Source organism: Embiotoca jacksoni, unplaced genomic scaffold, assembly GCF_022577435.1.
Source record: "Embiotoca jacksoni isolate LCO1_2020_lvr unplaced genomic scaffold, fEmbJac1.0.p SCAF_56, whole genome shotgun sequence".
NCBI lineage: Eukaryota > Metazoa > Chordata > Actinopteri > Embiotocidae > Embiotoca > Embiotoca jacksoni.
In genome coordinates this window covers 890,387-905,561 of record NW_027185410.1, presented here as the reverse complement: position 1 = coordinate 905,561, position 15,175 = coordinate 890,387, and the positions used below count along the sequence as shown (strand labels likewise).

General features: G+C 40.0%; 1 protein-coding gene across 5 annotated transcripts in view; it reads left to right on the top strand.

Annotated features, from left to right (window-relative positions):
• The window catches only part of cemip (cell migration inducing hyaluronidase 1), a 153,317-nt gene that overhangs the window by 110,215 nt on the left and 27,927 nt on the right, over window positions 1–15,175 (top strand). For all 5 annotated transcript variants that reach the window (XM_069172897.1, XM_069172899.1, XM_069172898.1 and 2 more), the window contains exons 12-14: window positions 536–705; window positions 4,974–5,183; window positions 6,413–6,618. In XM_069172897.1, the coding sequence (XP_069028998.1) occupies window positions 536–705; window positions 4,974–5,183; window positions 6,413–6,618 (586 nt within the window). The remainder of the gene's footprint in view (window positions 1–535; window positions 706–4,973; window positions 5,184–6,412; window positions 6,619–15,175) is intronic.

Genomic DNA, 15,175 nt, shown 5'->3' with positions numbered 1-15,175 from the left:
TATATTACGCACATTATGGGGCAACCCGGTATCACGGCAAAACGTGAGATAGCCACGCTTTGGCCTCTCTAGACGATTCACGTTATGTAAGCGTGAAAATGACAGCATTTTACAGCAGTATTAGGAGGAACCCTTCCTGAGAGTTACATTTTCCTGTTAATCACACGGCTGAATCATGCAGTAGGTTTCATTTTCGTCCTCCACAGGAAAACGTGAGACTGTCACGCCTAGAGAGGCCAAAGTGTGGATGTTTCACATTTTGCTGTGACATACCGCGTTGTATGGGGACATAATTCCGTTTACACAGTCATATTGTGACATGTGCGAAATAATCCTCATAAGGAAGTTTTAGTTTAAAGTTGGGTAAAGCTTTTGATCTGACAAGTGCTTACTGTCAAAATACGTTTGCAGTAAATGACTGTAAATCATTTTGCTGAACTGATAGTAATATATATGTGTGTGTGTGTGTGTGTGTGTGTGTGTGTGTGTGTGTGTGTGTGTGTGTGTGTGTGCGTGTGTGTGTGTGCGTGTGCAGGTAAGGCCCAGTTCGTCCACATGGGTGAGGAGGTGGACGGGGTGGATATGAGGGCGGAGGTGGGCCTGCTGAGTCGTAACATCCTGCTCCGCGGTGAGATGGAGCCTGGCTGCTATGGCATCGAGGCCTGCAAATTCTTCGACTTCGACACGTTTGGGGGACATTTGAAGGTACGCTGTTGTCTTATAATCGTGTCATTTACAGAGCAGACCACCAGCTGGTTCACTTCTGAACCTGTTTCCACGAGGAGTCACTCCACGCTGAAGATGAGCGCTGAGGTGTGATTTGTTGCATTTTGTGTGACAGCTAAAGAGTAATTTCAGCTCCAATTATTCACTTTAAACTTTTAGGTTAACTTGGATGAGTCCTAAATTTCCAAGAACATAGGAAGTTTGAACAGCTATTGTTCCAAACTTAATCTGCAAGTGAGTGCTGTCTAATATGTCCACATCTACAGAACAAGGCGGGGAGGTGGACCTGCAGTTGAGATTGTTCTCTTTCAGCAGCTAATCTGATGCTAATCTGTTCATTTATGTTTTTATTCTATTATTATCTTATTGCTTCTGTATGCTGCTGTAGCGAAAAAATTTCCCCTCGGGGATTCATAAAGTAACTACCTACCTACCTACGAGAGGAGTTATCTTACTTTAGTGAAGAGGTTGAAGTGTCTGGTTGGTTGATATCACAAAAAATACCAAAAACAAAACATGGGCCAGTATCTAAAAAAGTATGTCTGTTACGGTCCAATGCCAACGTCCAGTGTAGCAATGAGTGATGAAAGGTTTCTTTACTGATTTTCAACACGATCTCTCCTTAACCTTGTTGCCTAATGTAGAGGCGAGATACTATAGACACCACGACTTCAAAATCTTTTTCATGGAACATAATCAGGGATTTTGCTGAACCATCTAACATCATTCTTGGTTGGTGATAGATAAGAATATACGGACCATTTAGTGTGTCAGAGGTGACATCCAACGGCCTGTTTAACAAGAAGCAGTAATGATGACGTTGGATGGTGGATTTGGTCCCATCAACAAGTTTCTGCCTGATTATTAAACAAAATCAAGGCTTTTATTTCATCTTCAGTTAATGTGGTGAACAAAGAAGTTTAATCACGTTAGCAGCGGACGTTAACAATCTTGGTTAGTTAAAGTTAAAAACTTTTTTTTTTCCAAGGTTGATCATTATTAGTTATATTGAAGCACCTTCCAATCATGTTTTTTTTATAACCAGCTGTGCATTAAAGAATCACACTCCACGGTGAGCGTCAATTCTTCTCGCAATCAGCTTGAAGCAACGTTAACATCTAAATTCTTAAATGGAATCAGTACTCGTTAACAGAGTCGGAGCTTGTTTCTGCACCTGCTGATGAACAGACACAGAGACGGGTCAAACATCACATTTCTAACAGTAACCTTCAGCCTGGCGTTTTAAAACAGGCAGATTTCTCTGTTTTTGTTGAAGTTGCTGATTTAATTCTGCAAATACAACAAAGTATGCTACTGTATTACTAAAGGCTTTATTATGATGATTATGATTATTATCTGAAATTACTTTTGCCTCCGATCAGAGCTTAGTGGAACCAGTCAAAAGAACTAGATCCAATTTCCCCCAAAAAAGCGAATACCTTGATATTTATTTTTCTGCGTTTATTTTTCTGTATATTTCTGATGTTTGCTCAGAGCTGCGATCGAAGACAGATGTGTGACAGAATTTGAATTCAGATGAATTAGTTGCATTGAACACATTGTGTTTCTCACACATGATTTGGGTTTGATTCAGTAACGATGTCCCAGTGATCCCAGGCTCATTTATCTTGTATTCTTTATCTCCAGAGGATAGCTGCCCATTGAAAAGTGGGCCGGCCCGTCGTGTACTCGCCGTGTACTCGCCGTGTACCCGGCGTGTACCCGGCGTGTACCAGGCGTACCCGGTCCACCTCCCAGTACATCCTGCTCTGACAGCACTTAGACAAAAACATCAGGCTCAGATGGCAAATATGACCAAAATGCTGGTTTATTTTACAGAATCAAATTCGAAGATTATTATCAGTTAATTTTTCAGCTTCAATCAACACTTGACATGAAAGTTTAAAATTCAAATAACTTGAATTTACAATGATGAGTTATTAAATGTAACAATGTTAGCATTACTGCTGTCATAGAATAAAGTACATCAACGCCACGAGTACGAGAGATGGATCCAACTAAGTTGGGGTTAAAAAGTCATACAAAAATAATGGTGTTCAGCCGTGCAAATAACTCTGAGATGCAAGATGTCCTCATGCTAACATGCTCACGCTGACATTGAAGTACATTAGGATGTTTACCACGTTCACCATCTTAATCTGGTGTGTTAATATGAGACACCAAGTCCGACTGATGACCAGGTATTTAGTTAAAAAACAGTAATTGCAAGCTAAAAAGTCAGAAGATCACTAATTCATTCGGATTCCTCTTCAAAGGAACACAAATGCTTGAAAGAAATGTCCTGTCAGATATCACATATCAGGTCGTAAAGCTGATTCTGGACCGTTGGACTAAAACAATTGACACTCGAGGTCCAGCTTGTTCTGCAGATGATGGATGAATTAACAGATATATCTCCATGACAACGGCGCGGACTCCATCTGCCGATGAAGGTTGTGTTGTGTTGTGTTGCCGAGGGCAGTTCTGGAAAAAGGCTAAATGGACCCGCAGTTTGAATTCATTAAGATTTGTTGCGCAATCAATCCGTGTTAACATCCTCACAGCCGTGCAGGCGGAAGAAAAATGATTGCAAACCATTCGTCACCATTTGCACACATAAATACTTCCACCGATTAGATATGAACGCGCTGACGTATGAATAAAAGTTCTATTAGAGCCGGTGAAACGTCTCCACACAGCGAGGCTGCGTATGAAGTGTGTTCGCCTGTCAGCAGGCCGACGAGGGAGCGGACAGGAATGAAGAGAATAACACGGAGGGGAAGGGAGGCTGGTTGCTGCAGCATTCATGCCTCCCTCTCCCCAGGGCGAGCTATCATATTCGATTATGAATTTCCATCACAGCCTCGTGTCACATATTTCTCATGCATGGGTGTGTGTGCAGCTCGTAGCAGCGGCACAGGAAAGCCCCAGTGAGACTTCAGCGGAGCCCTTCAAAATGAAGCCTCAGAGCAGGCTCTCCCTTCACAGCGGCACCACCACCACCGGTGTATTAGAACCTCATATCTCAGCTATTATTAGCTGGTCACCAGCTGAGCGGAGCGCCTTTGTTTCTGCTCCTACGACGACGACAGCAGTGGACGATGTTTTCAAACTGTCCGTCCGTCCGTCCGTCTGTCCGTCCTCAGCCAGTGAACACCAAACATATGAAAAACACGACGAGGGAATTACTTCAAATTTGGCACAAACGTTCACTCGGAGTCAAGGATGAACTGATAAGAATTTGGTGGTCAAAGGTCAAAGGTCACTCTGACTGTGGCCCATTCTTGTAAACGTGATGCCATAACTCAGGAACAGAAGGTGAGATCGTGATCATGTTTCACATTCAGTCAGATACTGAATTGGAGACACCGATCTCGTTTGTCCACAATGAAACTGAAATCTTCTGTCCTGTCGGGTTGAAGATGTGCGTGATGCATCCACGTTTTAGAGTTTCGAGCTTCTTTGCAGCAACAACTATATTTAAAGTATATTTACAACTTGTCCAAGCATGTGAGCACATAAGGTCCCTTTAAAGTTTTCACTACATACTGTATATTATATCACTCTGGACAAACACGGATGTAGAAAGCAGGTTGACTGGTGGCCAGATCCAGAAAAACCACAAGAAATTGTAGCATTTACTCAAAGACTGTAATCTTTAAAGTGTTGCAATAAAAATCATCTCAAATGATTGTGGTTCTCCTGATCGGTGTCACAGTGACTCTGGTTGGTGGAACGAAGCTGCTTCCCATCACTCTGCTCTCTAATGCCTTTATTCACTGTTAGATTTCCATCTTTCCATCTTTTTATTCATTCTCCACATCAACTCTGAAATGCCTTTAAGTCATTTCACTCTTTCTGTTATTCATTCTTCTTTTCTCATTACTTTCGATGTCTCAATCTCTTCATCATTATTACGTCCTTTATCTTTCTCATTTCCGTCCACCTTGTCCATTTTTTAATTGTCTCTTTTTCTCCCCTCCTCTTCTCTCCCGTTGCTCCTTACATTTCTCAGTTGTTTTTTCCACCCTCTCCATCTCTTTCTATTGATCTTTACTCTTTTGTTTTCTTCCTCCTTTCTTTTCAGCATCCCTTTCTTTGCCATCACCCCCATTCCATCTCTTATTTTGGTATTTTTATTTTGCAAACCTTTTGCTGTAATACTTTTTGTATTACGTGTGTGTGTCGGCGTTTGTTCGTGTCTGCCGTGCGCTCTGATCTCAGCGATCTGCTGCGTTCATCCTCAGGTGGAGCGGGGCTTCAGGGCAGTTCACATATCTGGGATGGAGCTGCAGCACATGGGCCAGCAGACGATGGGACACTATCCCGTCCATTTCCACATGGATGGAGACGTGGACGAGAGGGGGGGCTACGACCCCCCGACGTTCGTCAGCGGTCTGTCCATTCACCACTCTTTCTCCCGCTGTGTGACCATCCACGGCTCCAACGGACTGCTGGTCAGTTCATCATTTTTACAAACGTGTACTTTGCTAAACTCATTTTACTTCATGTTTTTATAAGTTATGTACAACTGTTGTCAAAGAAAAAGTCGTTACTTGCAGGAAACTATTTTGTGACGTACGGACAGGAGACTAGGATGGATCTTCTCATGTAACTCAAGGCTTTAAAGCAAATGAGTATATTTCCCCAAATGCCAAACTACTCCTTTAAAGGTAAACAATATGTGGCCATTTGATGTTGTTCCAGTTAGCCCAGAGCTAACTTTTATCTGGCGTCCGCTGGCAGGCCACATTCAGATACCTTCACACAACATGAAACACAAAGCAGGACACAACGTTACTGGTTGTAACAGGAGATTCACAAGCTGAGGAGCTTTTCACCAAATAAAAAATACAAAATGTTTTGAAAACAATCATATGATTGTCAGATGCAATTAATGACGGGCAGGAAAGTCCAATGACACGTGCTGTGTTCAAATAACAAACTTCCTTTAGTACACAAACGAATAAAGTTCCTCCATGTCAGGACTCTGACGGTGTAGAGTCGTTTTGTTTCAAACCACACTGACAGGAAATGACCTCATCATGTGAACACATCAGCCTCCAAAATATCTGCAGTTTTAATTATTTTACCCAGAAATCAACGTGCGTTTGTGTCCTCTGTTTAACACTCAATAAACACACTGATTCTTCTGTCATCTCAAGCTTTCCCTCTCGTTGCCCATCTGAGCAGTAAATCCACTGACAGAACTCCCAGAGGTTTCTCGGATCCTGTGACGTACACCGGACCATAAAAGGCTTTCTTCAAACATCTTCATTAGTAATTTATCAATTATTGAATTAATAAGATACACCGAGAAACAATGAATGGACTTCCTGAGGATGAGGAACTCTTCGTATTATCACAGTTAAAGAGCCTCAGCCAGTGATGCACGTTAGTGCTCGTGCTCCTTGGTTCCTCTTGGTGAGCAACTTTCATCACAATGATCAGAGCACCTTCATAAAACACAGTCAGTTTTCTCAAAAGCATCCAAAGTGGAGTCTGTAACCAGAGACTCTGAACTGATGGTAAATAATGCTGCATTTTCACAGAAAGTGATAAAGAAGTGAAGTTGACACTTTGGCAGCAGATTGAGCTCTTCGTTGACGACTGTTTGAGGTCATGCACTCGTGTCACAAACTGTCCGACAGTAATCAGTGAGTTCAACATGTCTGCTCCCTCCCAGGTGAAGGACGTGGTGGGCTACGACACGCTGGGCCACTGCTTCTTCACGGAGGACGGTCCAGAGGAGAGGAACACGTTCGACCACTGCCTGGGTCTGATGGTGAGAGCGGGGACGCTGCTGCCTTCGGACAGAGACAGCAAAATGTGCCGCGACATCACCGATGGAGCGTATCCGGGATACGTGGCCAACCCACGCCAGGACTGCAGGTGAAACACGGAGAGCTGCGGCACTTTTTAACCTCGTCACACCCTCACAAAGATCTCCAGTGAACCTGAAGGATGAAAAACACAAATTCACAAAGATACTAAAGATACAACAACACAACACATGTCGAATATTTCCAACTGATGGAAAGGTAAAACACAGACAACAGAGAGCAGCAATAAACCGTAAGCTAATTTGATCACGTACACTTTTTATAACACTTTTCAGCAATAATTATGGAAAATGCTGCAAATTTCTTCAATCTAAAATTATAAAGTGAACAAAGATGCTCATCTGGAATTAAACACTTTCCCATGAGTACATAGACTCTTGTTATGGCAGCAGAGAATGTCACGAAAGTGATAATTAAGTTTTGATGTGACAAACAGACAAGAAGAGGAAGTGCAGAGACTAAGAAATGATATGTAATTTTCGCTTATTTCTTAGATACAAGAAAACAAATAATTTGCAGCAACAGAAACACGCTTGCAGAAACAATTGTGTTCACACTGAGAAAGATCAGAGGCTCAACACATTCAGTCTTTACTTCTCTCACACACACAGTCCTGTTTTTATCACTTCAGAGGACATTTCATTGATTCACATTGATTAACTGCAGATTTACTCTGCCTCTAAAGATAACTTTAAACTTAAACCAAATACTTTATGATTTCCATTATGAGGACTTCAGTTTTGTTCCACAATGTGTGTGTTAAACAGGTTTGTGTCTCCACAACGTGAGTAATACACGTACACACTCACATTTTATTGGTCTTTCTTGTTTTGTGAGGTGACATGATGTCAGTGCTGCTGCAATTGTTTTTTATTGCTTAAAATTATGGATGACATTTTCACATTTTCTCATGATCAAACATCAGTGACAGGAAAAAAAACAATGGAAGAAAACCTGAAGCCTGTTTCGTTTCTTCATGCAATTACGTGGGATGTTAATGTGGAGGTGAACCTTGAGTGGCAGCCGTAGAAAACGTGCATCCTCCACAACAATACATCTAAAATTAGCACAGAGAGTCTTGAGTTCTAGTGAGCTGTTGATTGGTATAATTAAATGCTGATTTTGAAGACGCGCTCGCTTTAGACTACTATAGTACTTTTCTATACTTTTCTATTCAATTGAAACTCCTGGGTTTTAAAAGGGATATAAATATATTTTTGAGATGTGGATAGATAGTGTGAGGTTTTTACCTTCTAACATTACCTGACCTCAAGAAGCACACATTATACACTCCTGACGTCTGGACTACCGAGCAGGATTTGCAGTCAGTGAAGTAACTCCGGGTTTTCAGTACTACGAAGATAATCACTTCTAAATCAGGATACATTGCCATGGTAACTGATAGCAGCAGAGCACCGCCCACTGACCAATCAATTTTATATCATCACCTATAGAATATCCTGTGAGCTCAGTGTCCAGAGTGAGACAGTCCTCTGAGGAGTGAGACGGTCCTCTGAGGAGTGAGACGGTCCTCTGTGGAGTGAGACGGTCCTCTGTGGAGGTCTTGATTTTTATGAGATATAGATTTGATTTCATTGTGTTTTTTACTGATATCATCCAACAGAGTGACTGGAGGTCTGAATCTGTGCACATATATGACATGAATCAAATTTACTGCTTTAAATTAAAATGTTTGCTCCCCAGTTTGTTCTGAAGTGATATAACTAAAACTCCTATACACATCATGAAAATATATCTAAGAATAACTAAATGAAATAAACACACGTCATTAGAGTCGGATCTTCCCGTGTACTTCACGGTGAGGTGATATCATAAGTTCTTTAACTTTGGCCACACTTTTACACAGTCAGTGATTTCCTATATTTTTCCCAAATTTTAGTTTGCTCCTCGTCAATGAAACATGTCGCTCTGCTGTCAGTACACTAGTCCATGTCTGTGATTGGTCTGATGCTGCAAGCTCCTCCTCTTTTATGTGAACGCGCTCGTAGCTGGATGAAGAAACCCTGAGTTGACATAACGAGTTGTTAACCAGCTTAGTGCGATTTCGTTTGTCAGGTTGAGTTCAGCCAGATAACAGAAAGATATCCGGGAACGTTGAACCTTCAGGCCTCTGGAATCAGTCCAGCTCTTCCAGTGAGAGCGGTGTCTGTCATCCTTCAAGGATAAACATCTGACTGTAACTCCAAAAGAGACAAATCCTGTTCTGAACCACATTTAAAACAACGATGTCAAACCTCCTCATTTGTCTAAGACTTCTCTAAACTCACTAAATCCTCACATTTTCTTTATTTAGAATGAGTTTTTACACAGACTGAAGAATGCAGATTTTGTTGTCAATCATTCATATCCGAAGTCCATTAAAACTAGATTTTACAATCTACAGCTGACATGAGGCGAAGACAGCTCTGCTCTCGCCACCATTTTGCATGCCCACACACACACACACACACACACACACACACACACACACACACACACACACACACACACACACACACACACACACACACACACACACACACACACACACAATGGAGGGTAGCCTGCTTCCCCCCCTGAACCATCACTTTGTTGGAGCAGCATTATATTTAAAGCATAAAGATGCAGCTCTGAATATAGAGCAGTTTAATCCAGGTCACATGACTTTTATCTCAGCACGCTGCCTCTGCCTGTAGCTGCAGAGCATAAAAGCCAAGGTTGTGCATAATGGCACTGGCATTCACTGATATGGAGTCATCCTCCTGCTCTCCATCATGAAGGTACTGGAAGGATTTTCTGTTTCTAACTCTCTGCTCCTTCCTTCATCCAATTATAACAGCCTCTTAATGCACAATTTACTACATTTCTAATGAGGCAGATTCTCCAATTTGTCTGAATCATTGTATTCTGTAATGATTTCCAAATCCCAGTGTATGTATTACTATGGTTCAAATATTCCAAATTAATCAAACATGATTGCACCAACAACGTTCCCTGCTGTAAGATTTATGATGATTAATTTCCAGTCAGCTTTTCACGCTTCCCTCGTGGCTTCTCCCGCCTCGTCCCCCGGTGTCGTTGTGTACGTATTGAATTTAAATGCTCAGATTTGCCGGCAGCAGGGAACATGTGGGCTGCATGAAGAGGATGAGTGCCGTCATTTAAAGTGAGCCGGATGAATGTGCCGGGCCCGAAACGCTTTGCTTATTTAATGAGTGTGTTTTTAAGCGTCAATCTATTCAGTGAAGATGTTTCCAAGCTGCCATACATACATACACACACACACACACACACACACACACACACACACACACACACACACACACACACGCACACACACACACACACACGTAAAGTTGTTCTCTTAAATGGCCCTGCAGACCTGCTGTAGCACAGCACCTGACTCAATAAACAGCAGTTAGTTGTTTTCATTCAAGATCTTCAGTCCTGCATCTATAGTCTGAAAAAGTATTTACATTTATTTATCTGACTGCAACTGGGATTAGATAGTTATGTTTGTTTGTGTCTTTGCAATAAGTTTGTCTCTGATGTAGAAGATCGTATTTGAATTTCATTCGAAGGAGAATGTGAGAACAGTAAAACATTACTTCGCCCCTTCTTATCTTTCTAAACCTCCCTGTAGCTGCTTGATGTATTGTGGGTTGTTTTCATGAGAGGTGTTCTATGAAGCAAGTTGAACATTCTCCGGCTTTCTTTGTTTGAGCTGCTCAGCGAAGCGGAAACTCTCAGTCAGAGATAATCGGTACTACGGCTGCTTTTCAGCTTTCTCTGTTAACTCGGGCTTTCTGCTTTAGATTCTGAGTGTGTTCACAGAAACAAGAGGCGGTGTTCATGTCCAATTACCAATGACAGACATGGACAAGTGTACTGACAGCAGAGCGACACATTTTACAAACTGGGAGCCAATTATAATTTAAATAAAATATGCTAAATGATGGAAGGAAGAGCTGGAAATAATATCACCGACTGTGTGAATGTGTAGAAGTTCAAAGACTTAATATCACCTTCCCATCACGAGCTCACGGGAAGATCTGACTAATTATACCTAAACGTGTGTGTTTCATTAAATTAATGTATTATTAGATGTATTCTCATGACGTGTATGAACATTTTAGTTCTATCATTTCACCTGCAGCCTCAGAGGTGTCAAACGGACTGAGGAAAAAAATTTGAAATAAAAATAAAAACATAATTCAAAGCAGCAGGTTGGTTTTATAACCACAACATAAAGAGCTCCAGTCGGCCTCTGTTGTTGGATTTTATTAGTAAAAGCACAATGAAATAGAATCATATACAAATGGCCGGTTTGTCTAACCCACTGATCTGGCTTCATAGTCCGACCCATATAGTCACTGTGGACACAGATTTAACACAGATTCAACAACGGTTTACGTTCTCATACAAGAGAATGAAACACCAAATCATGTATTTATTTAATGCAGTTAAGCTCATGGTGTTTGTTTGCTGATGTGTTTTTGTGGGCTGGTGTTAATTGTTTGTCTTATGGTACAGTAATACATCCCATGAATGTAACACCACCCTGAAACATGAGGATGGTGAGAAGAAACCAGCTCGATTACCAAACTGAACGTTACAGTTCTGAAAAGTTTTTTGCCGTGTTGGCAGAATGAGTTCAATGACCGTTTTTATGTCGATCGACAGACAGTCCAGGCGTTAATATCAAATATAATATTTTAGTTTCACCATCACGTTGACAACAAGAAATACCTGTAAAATTTAGCAGCAACACTCATGGCCCCCAGAAGATGAACTTTAACCACTCAGATTTCCTGCTTGTTAGCATTATAGCATGCTGATGAGCTGAGCTGCAATGGAGGACATCATCCCTGCAAAACATCAGCATGCTAGCATTGACACTGTAACCATGGTGATGTTAGCATTTCGCTCAAGTACAACCTCAGTGAAAACAATATTAAAAGTGTATTTTACCTGCAGTGTCTGCGGTGCAGAAAGACTGTGAGTATGTTTTAAAACGGCAGACATTACGTCCATGCAAACTGCCGTCTCCAGACATCACCGTCGCTCCTCCCCTCTAACCTCCACGGCCTTTCTTACCACTCCTCTGCATTATTGACACACACTCTCTGTATAACCTCGCTGTTTTAAAAAGAAATCTGAGACATATTTTAATGAAAGATTTATGTTCAGCTACCTGGCTGGAGGCCATGCAAAAAAGGCAAAATTTTTATTTTTGTTTTACATTAAATCAAATTCTGGAAACTTAGTTGAAAGATGAAATACCTAAAACCTCCACAAGTGTGTTAACCAGCAACAACAGAGTTAGGAAGAGATGAAAAAAAGAAAAAGAAAGAAAAAAATAGAGTACAGGTGGAAAGAGTGGAGACTTTAAGGTAAATACTGTGTACTAAGCTCCTGTGGAGCTAAAGTGCATTCATGGTATTTATATTCATATTCATTTTCATTACCCTAAGCTGCTTTTGCTCACATGCCAGTGAATGGAGCAATAATTATTTTCTCATTATGCCCGGTGCATATGTGAAAGGAGCTTTCTGAGCTGCATACATGCACAAAAGAGAATATCAGAAGAATTTGCACTTTGATGAAAAAAAAAAAAATTAATACAGATATCTGTGCTGTCAGATGAATATTAATGTAAATCAAAAAGAAGAAGTCCACAATAACTTATTTAAAAATCTGGGGGTTTTTTTGTGCTTGGCCAATTTGCAATGGGAGGAAATGGCCGACACACCCCTGTGTGTCGGTAAAGATGAGCCCCTGGGGTACAATTCTGGTATCAATGTTGAGGTGAAATTGTGGCTCAAACCATCTTATTTTCATGGCTTCAGTGGGCAGAGCTCACATCAACAGACCGATCCAAGATCCCACTGACAGGTTTAGTGGATGTTCTACATATTTAATCCCACTTATGTAAATAATTAAAACAAGACTTTTAAATGCAAACATGCAAACTGTTGATCATATGAAAAATGACTGACTCTTATCTATTGAGTTGTGATGTGAATCAGACAATTGACAGGCGTCATGATGCAGCCACCAATCTCAGCCATAAAATATAAAAAAACACTGCTTAACTTAAAATTAACTGCAATTAAAATGCACATGAATGAGTAACAATGCATTCTAATGTAAGACCACAGTGTAACACTGCATCATTTTCATACAAAAGATTAGGGCAATTTATGCATGGCAGCTTAGGCCGTTTAATTAATGATTGGAAAGTTAATTAAGCACACTGAAAGCTCCGATGCAGTTTATTTATGAACACACAACATCAGTTTATTTATTAACACCACAACAATAGTTCCTTTATCAACACCACAACATCAGTTCATTTATTAACACCGCAACATCAGTTTATTTATTAACACCACAACAATAGTTCCTTTATCAACACCACAACATCAGTTCATTTATTAACACCACAACAATAGTTCCTTTATCAACACCGCAACATCAGTTTATTTATAAACACCGCAACATCAATTTATCAACACCACAACATCAGTTTATTTATTAAAACCACAACATCAGTTTATTTATTAACACCACAATATCAGTTTATTTATAAACACCGCAACATCAATTTATCAACACCACAACATCAGTTTATTTATTAACACCGCAACATCAGTTTATTTATTAACACCACATCATCAGTTTATTTATCAACACCACAACAATAATTCCTTTATCAACACCGCAACATCAGTTTATTTATAAACACCGCAACATCAATTTATCAACACCACAACATCAGTTTATTTATTAAAACCACAACATCAGTTTATTTATTAACACCACAACATCAGTTTATTTATTAACACCACAACAATAGTTCCTTTATCAACACCACAACATCAGTTCATTTATTAACACCGCAACATCAGTTTATTTATTAACACCACAACAATAGTTCCTTTATCAACACCACAACATCAGTTCATTTATTAACACCGCAACATCAGTTTATTTATTAACACCACAACATCAGTTTATTTATCAACACCACAACAATAGTTCCTTTATCAACACCGCAACATCAGTTTATTTATAAACACCGCAACATCAATTTATCAACACCACAACATCAGTTTATTTATTAAAACCACAACATCAGTTTATTTATTAACACCACAATATCAGTTTATTTATAAACACCGCAACATCAATTTATCAACACCACAACATCAGTTTATTTATTAACACCGCAGCATCAATTTATCAACACCACAACATCAGTTTATTTATTAACACCGCAACATCAGTTTATTTATTAACACCACATCATCAGTTTATTTATCAACACCACAACATCAGTTTATTTATCAACACCACATCAGTGATTTTTGGAGCACTTTGCTCTTCATCAGTGTTGTTAATAAATTAATTGCATTGGGAGCAATACGTATGAATAATTTATTTCTTTTCACTCCCCAACATGGTTCCAGCACCTGATCTCATTATATTGAATGAGTGTTCTTTGTTCACTTTGACGTTTATTACTGGCGTGTTTGGTGTTTATAACATGCATGTTTTGGTCCGTTTTCTCCTGAGTAAAGTTGAGTAAAGTTTAGAAGTTAAAAAAGTTTATTTGGGAAAAGTGAATTTATTCATTATTTCCAGAAACATTGTTCATGTTATTTTGAAATGTTTTGTAACAATTGCGTCTTTAGAGGAAACTTCTCATGAGGTCTGTTGATCATCCCAGGGAAGGTAGATTTCACACTGTGCTTTCAGTCACAAGTAACGCGCTTGTAGGATGGGTAGAAAATTACCAAAGTTCTTTGACAGAAAAACAAGCTGCAAAATCAAGGCCATGTTTGTTGCTTTGTCTTTGGCATCTTTCCAGGAGAGCACAGCCCTTCGAAGTACTCGGCTGAATCTTCCAGCGTGTTGCATCAGAACTGCTTGTTAGATCCTGAATATCTTGGGAACACCTCCGTGAATTAGTCGACACAACATCACACCAAAATAATTTCATTTTCAAAACTTTGAGAGCCACAAATGAAGTTTTATCCACCTCCATTGGATTGATTTAAAGGCAGAAATTTCAAAACATATGTGTGAATCTTTCAAAATAAAACCAAAACTATATGTTTCGAGAGATGTAACTAATGGGAGGTGTGAAAATGTGTTTTTCTTTACTTTTCTGTACTTTGGGTGAAGTGTTTAGTGAAATAAAAGCAAAATCCATTCATTCAGTTAAAAGCAGCAGAACTGTACCATAAATGTATTTTAGTATTTTTTTTCTTTGCAACTTTAGCAGCGTAAATTTGTTTCCCTCGTTGGAAACTAAATGTAGTTTCCTCCACCTCAGACTGGATCTGTGTTACACTGTCTGCAGGGAGAGCGGTTACTTCCATGTGAATGATTCAGCGTTGCCTGGAAACGTTCCAGCACGATTGAATGATCCCAGTTTGTGTGAGCTGAACTCTGCTGAACATTCAGTCTCTGTTGTAACAGTCATCACTTTCAGTCAGACTTTTTTTTGTCCAATTCACATCATCACTGTTAAACCATTAGACACGGCTCCTCTCATCTTGGAGGAGGGGAGGGGGGGAGCGTAGACTGAACCTTGATTG